Genomic DNA, 17,705 nt, shown 5'->3' with positions numbered 1-17,705 from the left:
AAGACACAGTACTTTACATGTCTAGATACAGTGAAACCTTGGTTAGCGTCATTAATTTGTTCCAGAAGGTCTGAGTCAGTCATTCATTCCCATAAGAAATAAGCCAAAAATGTTAACATAAAACATGTTCCTATGCTTTTACAATTATAGTGTGACATGAAGGGGCTGCACATCGGCCGAGTGGTTAGCGTGCAGGCTTCACAGCTCGGAAATCTGGGTTCAATTCCACCCTCGGCCATCTCTGTGGGGAGTTTGCATGTTCTCCTCATGCATGCGTGGGTTTCTGCCGGGTACTCCGGTTTCCTCACACATTCCAAAAACATGCTAGGTTAATTAGCGACTCCAAATTGTCCATAGGTATGAATGTGAGTGTGAATGGTTGTTTGTCTATATGTGCCCTGTGATTGGCTGGCCACCAATCCAGGGTGTACCCCGCCTCTTGCCCCAAGACAGCTGGGATAGGCTCCAGCATACCCGCGACCCCTTCGAGGATAAGCGGTAGAAAATGAATGAATAAAACAATTGTTTTCATTGCACACATACATATATAACTACATGTTGAATGAAAGGGATAAATAATAATGATAATAATGTTACTTTCAATAAGTGATTTTTGATGACTGTCCTTAAAGACACAATGTGGCAGCGAGATCAACCACCACCACCGCCCAGTTTTGACCTGGTTGTTATTTACATTACATTTTTTTGTGCATTTTTTTGTACCTTTGTGTTATGGCGGCAGACGGAAGCACAGTGGATTGTCCCCACACACTCACACAGAATTGACGCTCTTTTGTATCTTCATTCTGACCTCAGCAGTAGCACAATTCCAACACCATATACTGTATGTATCACTATATATATATGTTAAGAATACATATGGACTCACTCTGAGACTAAATTTTGGTGTAAATATTTGACAAAAAAAAAAACATGCTAACCAGTGCGGACACTAACCAAGGTTCAACTGTAAGTCACTGTCAGTATCTTCTACCAATCAATGAGGTCAATGAAGACACACTTATTAGACCGTCTATGCGATGTCAGCAGCCACACAGAGATGAAGCTAAGTCACATAGTTTCCTAATAATTCACATGACGAGCCGTCATTGACCTGAATTGTGAACTAATTAAGCGTAGGATAAATTATCTCCAGAATTAGCTTTAGATGACACACAGGTTGTGGCACCAAGGAGGTTGGAATGGAAGAATAAGAAGTCAAGTGCTTGCTTAGACAGCCGCACTGGATATTATTTATGCAGTGGAGGCAAGGAAAATATTTGTCAGAATATTCTAGTATTGCTGCAAGGGAGGATGGAATGGAGAAATTGTGTGAAAGGATACTAAATGTTTGACTTCCTTGTTTGTACGCTTTATTTCTACTTGTGTGCTCTTTGGTGTGCTTTCCTGATTCTAGCTCCATGTTTGCATTTGATTTATTCTTTTTAAAGCTATTTTCCAGTCTGTACAAAGTTGGCCTATAAAGACTTTATTGTTGACCTCTCCTGCTACCCGCCGTTCTCCTGCTCCTCCGAGTCCACAGAGCTCAGCTTTCCGGTTCAGCGCTTTAACATGTCTTGATTATGACATACCTTTTTTTCCTTTTCAAGCACAGATCCTCATCCTTCCTCAATCCCCCCCTCGTCGTCCCTAGTTTCTAATAATGACAATCTCAGCCTCTACCTCAGCCTCATCAGGCCTCACATCTCGATGTTTGACTTTTCACTTTGCCCATGGTGGAATTTTTGTGTTGGTGTTTTTGTTTGAGTCTTCTGTGTTTGCTGTTTGACTATCGCTTTGTCATTGTTGTGTCGTATTGTTGTGTTGTGTCCCCCTTCCCCTAATCCTTCACTCCCTATCCCCATATCCCCTTTTTTTCTGTGTTGCCTTCTCTCTGTCTTCACCCCAATCCCACCTTACATCCTCCCTCTCACACCCATCTTCCTCTCCTCTGTCTGTGTCTGTCCATTCTGGATGTGAACCCAGAAGACACGGCCTCACATAGTGGGACGAACTCAGGTCTGTCTTATGTTCATCGTCTTTCTTCTCTAATTCCGCTTCCTCTTTTGTTACACCAAGAATCCTCCTGGTTTGCCCTTCCCACCCACTTCCGATCAACTCACTTGTCTTGTACGCTTTACTCACGATTTACACTCGTGATGCTTGTGGCTTCTTGTTTTTGGATGATTTTTTTTTCTGCACTTTTAACCGTTTTAACTTTTACACAGTTTTATTTATTGGTTTATGACAGAAGCCTGCAAAAAAATAAATCTTTCTTCTGTGCATGCTAAGTGGCTTGCAATGTACGTGGTTTGCTTACCTTCTTAGCAAATGAAGCATTTATCAAAATAAATAATCACACGTCAATAAGTTACAGCATTTTGTACAGTAATTAATCAATAAATTATAACAGAAATAGTATTTCAGTTAACAGTGCTGCCCTGCTGTCATGAAATATACCAAAATGGGATATTTTCTTGCAGGTTTTCATTCATAACCTAAAACAGAACGAGTGAGTCTTTATTTTAACATGCAAATTGGTTAGAAAATTATTTTATTTTGCACAAATATTTTTTTAATTCAAAGGTGACCATCAGGGTGATCAGATTATCACTGATTATGGTTGAGTCCGGAACTAATTAACTGTGAAAAATGAGGGATTGAGACTACCTGCCTTCATGTTAGTCTCCAAAAGTGTCCAGTAAGACCAGAAAGCCGCGAGTTCGGATGCCATTGGCTGTATGTACTGTATGGACAGTCCCATTATAATGTGTTAATTAAAATGTAATTTTAGAATTTAAAATTGTATGAGAATAATCAATGTGCATCTCTTTGCTTTCCATTTATTAGCTTTTTTTCTGTGTGTGTGTGTGTGTGTGTGAGCACGTGTGCATTTGTGTAATAAACTATAGGCCTGATGTAAACACGACGGGTCAATGCTCTCTATGAAGACCAGATACCCGACAAGAGATTGTTTCTCAAGTATATTGTTGCTGACCAGGCAGACCATTCACCCCCCCCCCCCATCCCCCCACCCCCCACGATCTGTCCTTTTTATATAGCACAGCAGAAACTTGTGTCTCGCTACTGTATATATAATATTTCCCCACACATGCAGGTATTTTACTCAATACTGGATTTCTGTATGAAATGTGTCATTCTCTGCTCAGGTATGGACATGGAGGAGAGGACGAGACAGATGAAGATGAAGATGAACAAGTACAAGCAGGGAGCTGGCTCCGATTCACGACTTGAGCAGGACTACCACAAGGTAAAACATAAAATGATGGACGGTTGAGCATTTGTGTAGGGGGGGTTTTGAGCTGATATAATCAAATTTCACAGCAGCATCGACTAATTGTTGCCAAGAACGTGCTTTCACGCTAGAGTCTCCAAAAGTGTCTAATGAGACCAGAACACGTTGCTACATTTATTAGCAGAAAAACACAATCTAAAACGGTCGCAATACTCGCTAAATTAGCAATGTGTTTACGAGCAAGGGTAAAAAAAAAAAAAGTTTTATTTGTGTATTTGTGGCACACCGCCATAAGGGGCAAAGTTTTCTATGTTGCCACAAAACTGTAAAATATAAAATAAAATGTAAAATAATTCAAGAAATATTATAAAGGCACTTGAATTTTTTCACATTGAAGGCAAATGTCAAAATGTCTTATTTAGTAAAATAACAAAACAAAACTGTAAAATATAAAATAAATTAAATGAAAATAAAATGTAAAATAATTCAAGAAATATTATAAAGGCACTTTAATTTTGCATATTGAAGGCAAATGTCAAAATGTTTTATTTAGTAAAAAAATCAACAAAACTGTAAAATATAAAATAAAATGAAAATAAAATAAAAAATAATTCAAGAAATATATAAAGGCACTTGAATTTTTCACATTGAAGGCAAATGTCAAAATGTCTTATTTAGTAAAAAAAAAACAACAAAACTGTAAAATATAAAATTAAATTAAATGAAAATAAAGTGTAAAATAATTCAAGAAATATTATAAAGGCACTTGAATTTTTCACATTGAAGGCAAATGTCAAAATGTCTTATTTAGTAAAAAAAAACAACAACAAAACTGTAAAATATAAAATTAAATTAAATGAAAATAAAGTGTAAAATAATTCAAGAAATATTATAAAGGCACTTGATTTTTTCACATTGAAGGCAAATGTCAAAATGTTTTATTTAGTAAAAAAAACAACAAAACTGTAAAATATAAAATTAAATGAAAATAAAATGTAAAATAATTCAAGGTACTTGAATTTTTCACATTGAAGAAAAATGTCAAAATGTCTTTAGTTGATGGGATGAACTTTCTCCTGACTTCTATTAACGTCAAGGAATGTGGCATTGAGAGCTTGCAGAGTTAAGTGTTTACTACTCCGTGCATTTGTGGAGACCTTGGCCTGAGTCTGTTGTCTTTCTATCGTCTGGGACAAACTCATGTGTGGCTGCCCAGCTTTCCTTTTAAGTCTGTGTTATGAAAACGCTCACATGATACGTCGGTAGCCAAGTGTGCTCTGTTGGCTATAAAAAGCAGATGAGGGCTTCTGACTTGTCCTTGTCTGTTGAATAATATACTTCTCGGAAGTGCCATTGACAAAACAATGTTCACAATTACCAGAAAAGATCACTCACTTTTTGTCACGCTGAGCACTTAGCATGACTTCACCTGGTATTATTTCTCAAAACTTTATTTACAACATACACAACAACACAGCAGGAATGATTCAGCATCTACGTATGCAGTCTTTCTTTGTTTATTGTGCTTAATTGGCTCCAGACATAGCAAATATGCTTTTTAGCATTATTAGATTCCTGGAGACATTAAATAACACTCTTATAGTCATCTTTACACTTGTATTATCAAATATAGTAGATATGACAAGTGATTATGAGACATAATAACTTACGTGTTAGCATTGGTTTCTTCTTGTTGTAGCATCTGTGGGTCAATCACATGACATTAGTCTATTATTTATTATTATTATCCTCACTATGATGTCAATTTGACATGTAATTAGCATGTAATTAGCATCTTACGTGCATGCTAGGGGATACAAGCGACTCCTGCTGCGTTAAGCATAGCAAGGTACCTAGCTAGCTCGTTAGCCTCCAATGTATTCACTCTAAGCTTTAGCATTGGTGTTAGCATTGGTTTCTTCTTGTTGTAGCATCCGTGGGTCAATCGCATGGCATTAGTCTATTATTTATTATTATTATCCTCACTATGATGTCAATTTAACATGTATTTAGCATGTAATTAGCATCTTACGTGCATGCTAGGAGATACAAGAGACTCCTGCTGCGTTAAGCATAGCAAGGTACCGAGCTAATTCGTTAGCTTCCAATGTATTTACTCTAAGCTTAAGAAAGGACAAATTCAGAAACAAAAAAAAAAGTTTAGGTAATGCAGGGGTGGGCAAACTACGGCCCGGGGGCCACATGTGGCCCACGAAGCATTTGAATCCAGCCAGTTGCGTTTAAGTATTTCAACTTCAAACTGGCAACATGACTTGCAGGTCGGATGTCTTATTTAGTTTAAAAAAAAAAAAAAAAAACTGTAAAATATAATATAAAATGAGATAAAATGTAAAATAATTCAAGGAATATAATAAGCATAAATTAGTGTAAAAATATGATATGATGAACAATACTGACACCTAGTGACCATAATACGTATGTAGTATTCTGGTGACATATGGACTAATAATAGGCCATAGTCAACCATGAAACAGTGAAGTTAATAACACTCTGTTTTAGCAAACACTATCTGAAGTTATGGTTTTATACCTCCTATTTTATTATTGTTAATTTGCTGCATTGCACAAAAAGGTTACCTGTGTTATTCTGTTTTTGTTTTGCCGCCAGCGTTCCAGTCGAGATCCGCGGGGCTCGGATAACTTGTCCGCCAAGTCTTCAGACAGTGATGTAAGCGACGTGTCCGCTGTGTCGAGAACCAGTAGTGCCTCTCGGTTCAGCAGCACGAGCTACATGTCTGTCCAGTCTGAACGGCCACAAGGAAACCGCAAGATCCGGTAGGCTGACCTCTAGTGGGAGGGGGGGGGCAGACGACGTTCAACGTTTTTCACCGTGAATCCATTTTTTCAGAAGTGGACAAATCCCCCACAGCTGAAATGTGTTTTGTTCCCGTATACGTTCCCATGTTCAGACATTTTCTGCATTGAAATTGTTTGCACATGGTTTCCTCTCGATGAAAATGCACTGCCATTTTCTTCACCTCCCCTCCCGCGGTGAGTTCAGGTTTGGCTCTGTTGTAGAAAAATCTAGAACCAAATGGTTGAACTCCACTGATTTGAAGCTGTGGGAGAAGCTTGTCCACATCTGCGGAAACATCAAACACATTCATCATGTTGGTGTTTCTTACGTGAGAGAAAAACAAATGTACCGTATTGCATGATACGTTGCCGTAAGTCTATGTTTCTGTCTTCACTTGCTTTTGATCTTGGCTGTACTACTTAAGTGTGTTTGGCTTTCTTTCTCCACTTGTTGACATTTCTCATGCTTTGTTTGGTTTTCTTTCTGCTGTGCATGTGCCGCTGTCTTGCTTCTGTCTCCATCTACAGCCATTTACGATCAAGGAGCCCGTCTCGGGAGGGGGATGAGCATTTAGTTGAAGTACTAGAAGAGGAAGAGGCGGGCGGGAGAGGCGGAGGGGATGGGACGAGGGCCAATAAGGAAGGGATGGTGCAGGGAGAGAGAAAGGGATCAGGGAGCGAAGTAGACACACACGAACAGCGTCATGAAGATTTGCTGGAAAAAGAAGACGACTTGCACCAGCGGAGTATCTCAGAGACTGACCTCAGGTAACAAGTGTGGCAGCCTCGAACGGCACACTCCCAGTAGTCAATACAAGCCTCCAGTTGCCATGTCTCCACCATTTTGCACGTTTACAAAATGTTGTTTAAAGTTAGAGTGACTATTCCTCATTCATTAAAATGGAGGACTGTTACACCCGCAAACGTAATAACTGCCCACAAATGTAATAAACCACAAACGTAATACAAATCTGCAGCTTTGAATGTAATAATCCCGCAAATGCAATAGATTTCCCACAAACGTAATAAAATTTGCCCACTGCAAACATAATACTGAATTTATTACAAATTATTGCATTATTATTACATTTTGTTTGTTGGCGTACATGTGCGTTTTAGTTACAGTATATTATTGTATGTGTGATTTTGTGTGTATACAGGGAAGAAATAATTAAAAGAAATAATAAAATATAATCATAATAATAATAATGGTAATTTTATTAAAACAATTGCAATTATCACAATTATGTTATCTTTTTAATTTAAAATAAATTATAATTTCATAATTAAAGATTCCTTCAATGTATTCAAACGATACTCTTTGAATAATATTTTTTCTGTGTATTTTTTCACTTTCCCACATATGTAATAATTTCCTGCAACTATTACATTCCTACATGAATTCAGTATTACATTTGCAGTAGCAAATTTTATTATGTTAAATTTTATTGTGGGCAGTTATTACGTTTGCGGGTGTAACAAGGACAATATATATCATACATAAATCATTAATAAATATCATACATACAGTGGATCCTCGAGCATTCTTGATTCAGCATTTGTGCCCCCCAAAACACGCCATGAACACGCTATTGTTGCGTGCTGCCAAGTTCTGTGTCAAAAATTGTTAAAAAGACGTTTAGTGTCCGTCCACATGGGAATGTTTTCAGGTTGAAACGGTAAAGTATTTTTTTTAAATGTCTTCCAAAGTGTGAAAATCTGATAATGATGCGGCCATGTGAACAAACTTTCGAGGTTTTCTACCTTTTGACTGGCATAAGTATTTCCACTTGATCATCAGTCTGGAAAAAATTAAGTGGAAATGGAAGACGACAGACACACACGCGTTTTTTTTTTCTTCTTCTATAGTTTTGATTTGGCACAGTTTTCTATGTGTTCCTTATGTGTGTTTTCACCCAGTCATACATTCCTGTGTGGACAGGGCCTTAATTACTCACAGATTTCCGCCAGTCGCTAATATGTTTACAAGAAATCCCCCACGAAAAGCGGTGATCCTTTGTATATCAACTAGAGACACACAAGCACCAAACATGTACATTTCCGTGCTTGTGTTATTTCGAGAGAAACCAGGCTTAAGAGAGTAGTTGATCTTCAGGGATCGTCTTCTTTTTTTTTTATCAGAAGCCTCCACATAGCAAGGGGGCTAAATTGGATTAGCTTCATCCCACTGCTTAGACGTACAGTGTAGCTTTGTTAGCTCTCTGCTGATCATACATTAAATTGATCCTGTGATTATGCACAATTGTTTACATCCGACAATATAATAACTCAATTTGTTTAGGTCAAAGTTCAAAAGGGGGCGTTTGTAGCAAACTCACCGGTCACTAAATATGAACTCCATATCACAGTAAGGACCTTATAGCTATTTTGAGTACTATCCAATCAATGATGGCACTTTTATTGCGGCCCCAAAAGAGTTATTTTGACCTATTTGTCCAAACTAAAGTATGTCAAGAAGAAACGTATTTATAGCTGAGAGAGCAAGAGTGGCTTACAAAGCTAATACAATGTCCCCACCATCAAATTGAGTTCACAGCAGGATCCACATTAGTTCTACTTGTCAGCAAGTAATACTCAGTATCTTCTTGTCTTGAGTCAAAACTCATTACGCTAATAGCATTACCCCTTTATTTAGGACTAACACTACAGCAGTGTGAACTGTCTGCAAATACACATCTCAGAAAGGAGTAGAACTAGTGGAAAAACACAAGAGCATAGAAAGTGCAAAATACAAACACTGAAGTATAATCTTTCTTTAAAAAAACATGCAAACCGATTGTAATTGTAACTTAAAAGCCATAGTTGACCACGCTAGATTTTTTATAGGCTTTTTCTTCGGCTTTTATTCAGGAGTAAACTGAAAATTTATCTTTGATGGCTGCACTTTGTACGTTGCTTCACTGTTATCTGTGCCGCTCTGCTGAATGTTGTATCTGTATTGCCAGTATTTTGTTTGTCTGAATGTCTGTGTTACTGTGTGTTACTGTGTGGCGTCCACTTCCGATACCCTGGCATTCCCACAACCTACCCAACCTCTTTTTTAGGCATGCTATCAGCTGCCGGCTACTGACCGGTCACTTTCAGGAAAGGGAAAAAGCCATTGTAACGTTTTTTTTAAATAAATGCATGACCAAATTTATGAGACATATTAAATATGTATAGTCATGTAAGCCAAAAAGACAATGTTTTTGGCCTTGGCTGCATAAATTAGGCTGATTTGGTTGTATTTCATACAGTCATGGCCAAAAAAGCATTTGGCATGCTAATATTTCCTTTTTACCGTGACTGTATTTAGTCCCACCATTCTGTATTCAAGCAGGATCCCAATACTTGACTGAAAGTGATCTGGATCAACCCTGCATTTATCAGACTATTAACTGTGTCCTTCATGACGATTACAGTATAAACTTGTGACAGTATACAGTATAAACTCACAAGTTGTGCTTTTTGGAGAAATCACACAATAAGAAATTTGATGATTATGTTTCTGTATGTATTTTAGCTTTACTCAAATACAAATACATTGAGCCAAAAAGCACAATTTTAAAGAATTACTTTAATTTATCATTAATAAAATACCGTAACAAATACCCTACAAATATAAATGTAATTACTATTTATTTTAAATATTAATGCATTAAAAATATATAAGAATAGAAAATGTGTTGATCAATATTGTAGAATATTTTAAGTGCAAAGGTCTAAAGGTCTAAACGATAACTAAACAACATGAGCAAGATTTCACTGCACTAATGAATACAAAAAACTAAATAAAACTAAAATTAAAAAAATATTTTTTTTTTCAATTTTAGTGTAATATTTATTTGGGAGGACAAAGGAACATTAAATCGAGATACAGTCTTATATTCTGCTGTTGACAACACTGGCGTTAGCCTACACCATGGATCTGCAACCTTTAGCATCAAAACAGCTATGTTGAAGACCCACATGCGGCTGTGAATCTGCAGATAATGAGCTAACACACTCTAAAAACAAAATTAAACCCACACGAGAGCCTTAAAATACTGAAATTGACCAATACTGTAAAGCAGCTGGCTTGTCATTGTAAAAGGTTTGTTCATTGTTCAGCCATGCTCACACCATGAATGCACTGAAGCAAACTGATTCAACAGAAACATGGCTTTGAGGTATATTTACTTGTGACTCATCCACTGTGTATTCAGGTCACAGTGTAAATACTCATCTACTACACGTTAAAAACATCATAACAGCCAAATGTGGTTTTAGTCTTATGAGCACTTTGGTTTCACACAGAGGCAATCACACACACACACACACGCACACACGTGTCCAGTTGCCTTCAAGATGGGCCCAGGCTTCCATTTGCACTTTAAATCTCTCACCTCTTCTCCTCGACGCTATCGTCCACTAGCGTTGCCCCGGTAACGGTTCATTCATGTGAGTAAGACCAGTGTTTTCAAGGACAGGGACCGATCATTACTGAAAGGAAGGAAAGGATATTTGCTTGAATCCCATTTGCTAAAACCCATCCACCTCATTCAACAACAGCTCATCTCATTAACAAAAGCAAAGTTCATGTTTCCCATGGAAGATCAGAAAAGGCATTGCAGATGTATAGTTTAAGAGCACAACAGTTTACATGGACACATACTTCACAGAATAACCTAAGCCAGGCTTTTTATATGATTTTTGATATGTTCTGTAAAAGGATTTTTGACTTCAAATCAACATTTGATTCATTTCCTTCTATCCTTTTTGTTTATTACATTTGACAGTAATTGGTTTGTCACCTTTTTTCTCAGTAACCTTCAGAGTGTAACCAACACTGTAACTAAAGCTGACAAAACCAAAAACAAATAACAGTCCAGGTTTTGCTCTTCCTTGGGAACATCATGCCCTAGATAAAAAACAAAATGTGTTCCAAAATCTGCATTATAAGGAACATTATGTTCCTTGCCAGAGGTGTAAATCCCAAACCTTAACATAGGTTTATTTTTTTAAGCAAGGACATTTGCTAAGTGAGATGAGCCCGAGAGCTGAAACTGTAGGGAAGAACTGTCGAAGAACCGTATGATTAGAGTGGGTTCTGTTGTTGATTGGAGCGTAGGTCAAAGTTATATCAACATATTAAAAGGGTTAGGATTTGGCTTCGGAGTTGAGCTCATTTACTTAGTAATGTTTAATGAGACGAGGATATGATCAGACTCATTAATGAATCCATGAGTAGATTTGGGAATAGGATTCATTCATTCATTATTTACCTTGCTTACCGAGCTTATCCTCACGAGGGTTGCGAGGGGTGCTGGAGCCTATCCCAGCTGTCTTCGGGCGAGAGGCGGGGTACACCCTGTACTGGTCGCCAGCCAACAATCACAGGGCACATATAGACAAACAACCATTCACACTCACATTCATACCTATGGACAATTTGGAGTCGCTAATTAACCTAGCATGTTTTTGGAATGTGGGAGGAAACCGGAGTACTCGGAGAAAACCCACGCATGCACGGGGAGAACGGGTCTCCAAGCTGTGAGGTCTGCGCTCTAACCACTTGACCGCCGTGCAGCCCGAATAGGACTCTTATTTTGTTAATTATAAAATTAACAAAAATTGATCATTAACATGGGCTGCACGGCAACCGAGTGGTTAGTGCGCGGGCCTCACTGCTTGGAGACCCGAGTTCAATGAGTGAGTTAGTGTGAATGGTTGTTTGTCTATATGTGCCCTGTGATTGCCTGGCGACCAGTCCAGGGTGTACCCCGCCTCTCGCCCGAAGACAACTGGGATAGGCTCCAGCATGACTTGCGACTTTTGTGAGGATAAGCGGTAGAAACTGAATGAATGAATGATCATTGACGTCATTAACAGATATACTCCTGCTTAGGCAAATGAGCTTTGAGCACAGACTCATAGGGCTCTAATTTCGTAGTCACGCAGTCTGGCGCAGCGCCGCGCACCCACGCCTCCATCCCTCCCACCTCCAATGAAAAAGCATCCAGCACATCCACGGACATGATGAGTGATGAGTGTATCTGATTTGTGCTTTTTCTGGTTTTTACTTCTAAAATGTTGATTTGGGGGCGGCAACCTGCATATTTAGGAGTATACTGACTGCTGACTACATATACCGTATGGGACACTGTGTCCCGTTTTATTAGAACAACTTGACATCAAATTGCAGGCTTCTGAATTTGCTGCACGGGCTTGTTAGCCAATAACCTTTCAAACAATCAGCTTCTGGAGTACATTAACTAATTAAAGGCACTGATGCCACAGCAAGTTTTCAATATTTATGTGTGGAGTGAAGACTGATCCACTGCAGAACCCCGAGGCACGGGTACTGGCATAAACACATAAACACAGCGGATTACGAGGAAGAGCATAGCAGCGTGTCCACACTGTGGACATCTGTCTTCTTTCAGCGGCTATGACAAAACTTTGCGTTCCTTCCCAAACATGCCACTCAATGCCAATGAGTGATTGCACCACAGCTCTTATTACTTTTGATAACATAATACCAATTTTTTAGTCATAGTTTCTTCACTAAAATGTATTTTAGTTTCAACCATACTATTACTATTACTACTAAGGGCTGTGGAAAGTTATATTATCAGTTATCAGTCAGTTTTTATTATCAGTCACTAACATCTTCTGTGATTGACAGCTAATTAACATTAACAATGATCACAACTGACTCGGAGGCACACACCGTGTATGAAATAAACATTTATTACCACATAAAGACACACAAAAGAAATTGGTACTGTGGGATAACGATATTGATTCCCTGATACTAGGTATCTTCAGGATTTGCCTTTTCCCAGTTGAAATGACTGAAACATAGTACATGCTGTATAAAAGAACCACATACATGCCATAAATGATTGTTAACGTTAAACATTATCCATTGTGATCCGTCGCCCAAGGGTGTTCGTACTGCTGATGAGATGACTTCTGCAGCACCCTTCAAAATAGCGTAACATGATGAGCTAAAATAAGATGTTAATTTAGGCCGCGCCCTCAATAGGAACCACAAGACAATCAACTCTGCAGAAGAGAAAATATGACACAGAAATACAGTCAAGTCGAAATGCTTAAGGCCTTTTTGGTTTTAAAATGTATCCATCGACTTTGGGAACATTCATTCATTCATTTTCTACTGCTTTTACTCATGAGAGTCGCAGAGGGTGCTGGAGTCTATCCCAGCTATCTTTGGGCGAGAGGTGGGGTACACCTTGGACTGCCAGCCAATCACAGGGCACATATAGACAAACAACCATTCACACTCACATTCATACCTATGGACAATTTGGAGTTGCTAATTAACCTAGCATGTTTTTGGAATGCACGGCGGTTGAGTGGTTAGCGTGCAGACCTCACAGCTAGGAGACCCAATTTCAATCCCACCCTCGGCCATCTCTGTGTGGAGTTCGCATGTTCTTACAGTGTATGCGTGGGTTTTCTCCGAGTACTCCTGTTTCCTCCCACATTGAGTGTGAATGGTTGTTTGTCTATATGTGCCCTGTGATTGTTGGCTGGTGACCAGTCCAGGGTGTACCGCCTCTCGCCCGAAGACAGCTGGGATAGGCTCCAGCACCCCCACGACCCTTGTGAGGATAAGCAGTAGAAAATGAATGGATGTCTTTGGAATGTGGGAGGAAACCGGAGTACCCGGAGAAAAGCCACGCATGCACGGGGAGAACATGCAAACTCCACACAGAGATGGCCGAGGGTGGAATTGAACCCTGGTCTCCTAGCTGTGAGGTCTGCACGCTAACCACTCTCCACCATGCAGCCGCCACTTTGTGAACAGCAGTCGATAAAAAAACTTGAGTCAATCCTATCACACATGGTCTTGTTTTGAGTTGTAAATATTATAACTATGCACTTACAACGTGCAGCCTGATGCTGTTTAAGTAATAAATGTCAAGCTCGCCACACAGGCATACACACCCTGGACTATATATTGTAATGTCTGTCATGAATTCCTGTACCTGAACACTGTGCTTTTCTTCTTTTCACCCCACACCTCCTCATCTCCTCTCCCTCTCCTGTCATCTTTCCTTTTTCTGTTTTCATCCTCTCCTTTACTTTGTCACATCCTCTCTGCTGGTCTCTTCCTGTCCTTTGGCCATCTCTGTTGTCGCCTCCCTTATTCCCTCCCTCCCCCCCATGTCAATGGTGGTGGCTGACAGTGACTTTGCATCCAAAATGAAAAACAGGCAAATGGGCTCGTCCAGCGGCATGAACCTGACGAAGAGCACCAGCATCAGCGGTGACATGTGTAACCTGGAAAAGACGGACGGCAGCCAGTCGGATACAGCTGTAGGCACGGTAGGCACTGACGACAAGAAGAGGCGCTCCAGCATTGGTGCCAAAATGCAGGCCATGGTTGGCATGTCGCGCAAGAGCCGGAGCACCTCTCAGCTAAGCCAAACAGGTAGGAAGTCAAAGCTCATATCGCCGTTGTGTCCGTTTGTGCGTCTTATATGTGCATCTGTCCTGTGGTCGTCTTATGTCGTTACATCATGTCTGTGTTCTCTTTTATCCAGCTTTTCCTTTTTACAACTTTTAGCGTGCAGTCGGGAGGCTTTGGACTCGGCAAAAGCGTTTGCTGGAGATGAAGCCAACAGTGTGACTTTTTCCTCATATCTCCCTCTTTCTTCTAGGCTCCATCACTTCTGGAAATGTCTCTACTGCTTACTTATTACTTCCTGTTATGTTGTGTCTTGTTTCATTTTCATGCATAATGACGCTGATTATGACGTCTGTTGCTTCTACGGTGATCATTTATCATTTAAGTTTGGAATTTGTGTCACCGCTGCTCTTGTTGCCATGTTCCCGATGCGGCTGTCAGCTTTCTGATGCTCGTTTGAATACGGTGGCGGTGTTTATAAAAGATGCCTCGTATTGTCAGTGGTGTGTTTCGGTGTAAATGACAGAATTGAGACAGGAAGTGGGAAGGGTTGGCAAATGCAGATTTTTTAAAATTTAGATTCCTTTTGAATGATTTTTTATTTTTATGCATTGAGGTTGCATCAAGTCGTAGGTAAAGCCTTGGACGTCATTGACCTCATTTGGTTTTATGTACGTTATAACTCTTTAAACTCTTTAAAATTGTGAAGCTTATCCGATTGGTCCTCTTGCCCTCCTCAGCTGCAGTCCTCTAGCTAAAACGTCTCGACCCAAAGTGGTACCCTTGGTGAGCTCGGTGTATTAAACTGACGAGACATTGCCTGCATTAAGTAAGCCATGGATGAAGAGTCATTGTGAAAGACATAGTGGAAAAAAACATTCTTAGTGTGGAAGTGGTACATTTTTGGCTTCATACTTTCTCTTTCTTTCCCACTCAGTTTCAAAACTATTCTTAAGTTATGAATAAAGCTTAGATTTATATTGTTATAGTGACAGCAGCTTCTTTAATTTGTTGTAAACAAAGTATTAATTTTTAATGCCACACCATCAACCCACATTGCATTCGCGAAACTCCAACAACAAAAACCTTTCCTAATGCTAACAGTGAGATATTATGTCTACTATATACGAAGATACGAGTATAAAGGTGATTATAGGGGTGTTATTTCATATCTACAGGGCTCTAATAATGTAAACATTTTTAGAACGAATTAACTACAATAAATGAGGGGAAGACTGTGTTATATTGATTTGGCGGCGCCACACTGTCAGCTGTTTTTCCTGTTCACAAGTTATGAAAGCAATAATAATAATCAAAAGTAGACTTTGGAGGCCAGTCAGTATTCAGGTTTTGCTGCTTAATGATGTGGATAATATAATAAATTAGGCCAAATCATTTGCTGTTATTATAATAAGCAAACTTGTTTTGCACCGACACATTTTTCAAAATGACTGTTTCGTTTTTTTTCCGTTTTTTTTTTTTTTTTTTAAAGCTGAACTATGAGCAGAGGTAATTTATCTGTGTTTCGCTGGACTCTTATCTCAGCAGCTCCTCACCCGGCTGAGGCTGCTAATTAATTTCCCAGAGGTCCGGAACAGACATGCTGCTTTCAGGATGATGCATGAAAGGAATACAGTAGCACAGGTACAATCAAAACTGAAGGAAAGCAGTACCCTGCTGCTGCCTTCTTACCCCTCCTAGTGCTTTCTCCTCCTCCCTGACATTTATCTTGCCATCTTTATATTCCTCTTATTTCATATTCATATATTGTACATCAGGATTTGGTGGTTCAACATGCATGCAAGCAGCTTCTAACAGTGGTGAAAATATTTAGAAGATGTATTAATGTATAGATGTTCAGGTTAGTGAAACAATAATGGTGTAATATCATTAAATGTTTGTTCAATGTTTTTTTTTTTTAAGCATAATCAGTTGAGCGCTAAACAAATGACAGCACAAATGATACCTTCAATTGCATATGACTACCGGGCAAATGTGCTTCTGACTAAATATCGACTTCCAACTTGATATTTTTACATTTTTGCAACCAAAATAAATCACTTCCTCCTCTTACCTTCTCTAAAAACATCCAACCCGCTATGAGTTGACATGAGGAAGCTTGGCAATAATACTTTTTTCAGTATGAGATGTAGTTATTTTTATTTTCTACCGCGGAGGGTGCTGGAGCCTATCCCTGCTGTCTTCAGGCGAGATGCGGGGTTCACCCTGGACTGGTCGCCAGCCAATCACAGGGCACATATAGACAAACAACCATTCACACTCACATTCATACCTATGGACAATTTGGAGTCGCTAATTAACCTAGCATGTTTTTGGAATGTGGGAGGAAACCGGAGTACCCGGAGAAAACCCACGCATGCACGGGGAGAACATGCAAACTCTACACAGAGGTGGCCGAGGGTGGAATCGAACTTGGGTCTCCTAGTGCTAATGCTTGCATGCATGTTTTTTTTTTTTTTTACATAGATCTGTCCACATCTTTTTTTCTACATTTACTTAATACCAAGGTACTTATATAATTGGACTTCTGGTTGGATGCTAAGTGCATTTTGTTGCCCTGTACCAGTGACATGAGCAATAACAATAAAGTTGAATCTAATCTAATCTAATCTAGCTAACTGCTCGTCCACCCTGCAGCCTTAGTTATTTTTATATTCAATGAAATACAAGCACTCACCTGTGGATATCAGGACATAATTATACAGCATGGTGACCAAACGTCCTATTCTCCCAGGACACGGCCTGTTTTCACAGTCCTTTCCTGGTCGCCCTGTTTTTTGAGTTTTTTTTATTTTTAGAAAGTGATGAAAATGCCCTGGTTTTCAATGTTATTCATTGGGTCATTAAATTCAGCGGCGTTATGACACTCGGTAGGGCAACTTTTTTAATCTGTGTTGCCAAAAAGCCGATTAATGAGATTGATTGAAACAATCTCACACAATATTTCACCTTATGAGGTGAATAACTATTGAATTATTTCATTTTGCTACACTGATCATATTCAAAGACTGGACAACATCAAAGATGGGCTGCAGGAAGTGTAAACTACCCTTGGGTATTATACTGTGTCTGGCTATGTGTACGTTTGTAAGTCTAAGAATGTGTGCGTCTGGATAGTAGCACTCCGTTGTAAGTTGTGTTTAAAGTGTCCGGGGCCGGCATCGCTTTCTGACGCTCTGTCTGGTCGACCGGA

General features: G+C 39.3%; 1 protein-coding gene across 35 annotated transcripts in view; it reads left to right on the top strand.

Moving 5' to 3' along the window:
• Positions 1 to 17,705, top strand: part of rims2a (regulating synaptic membrane exocytosis 2a) — a 111,284-nt gene that overhangs the window by 84,967 nt on the left and 8,612 nt on the right. For 27 of the 35 annotated variants that reach the window (XM_078790876.1, XM_078790883.1, XM_078790888.1 and 24 more), the window contains 4 exons: positions 3,171 to 3,271; positions 5,885 to 6,051; positions 6,601 to 6,840; positions 14,271 to 14,515. In XM_078790876.1, the coding sequence (XP_078647002.1) occupies positions 3,171 to 3,271; positions 5,885 to 6,051; positions 6,601 to 6,840; positions 14,271 to 14,515 (753 nt within the window). Of the gene's footprint in view, positions 1 to 1,995; positions 2,020 to 3,170; positions 3,272 to 5,884; positions 6,052 to 6,600; positions 6,841 to 14,270; positions 14,516 to 17,705 lie in introns of those variants that run through there. The other 8 variants (XM_078790894.1, XM_058053528.2, XM_058053527.2 and 5 more) reach the window with 4 other exon arrangements.

This window comes from Doryrhamphus excisus, linkage group LG5 (assembly GCF_037039965.1).
Source record: "Doryrhamphus excisus strain RoL-2023G ecotype Guam linkage group LG5, RoL_Dexc_Guam_v1.1, whole genome shotgun sequence".
In the NCBI taxonomy this organism is placed as follows: Eukaryota; Metazoa; Chordata; class Actinopteri; order Syngnathiformes; family Syngnathidae; genus Doryrhamphus; species Doryrhamphus excisus.
The sequence above is the reverse complement of the archived record's forward strand: the minus strand, read 5'-3'. Positions and strand labels throughout refer to the sequence as shown.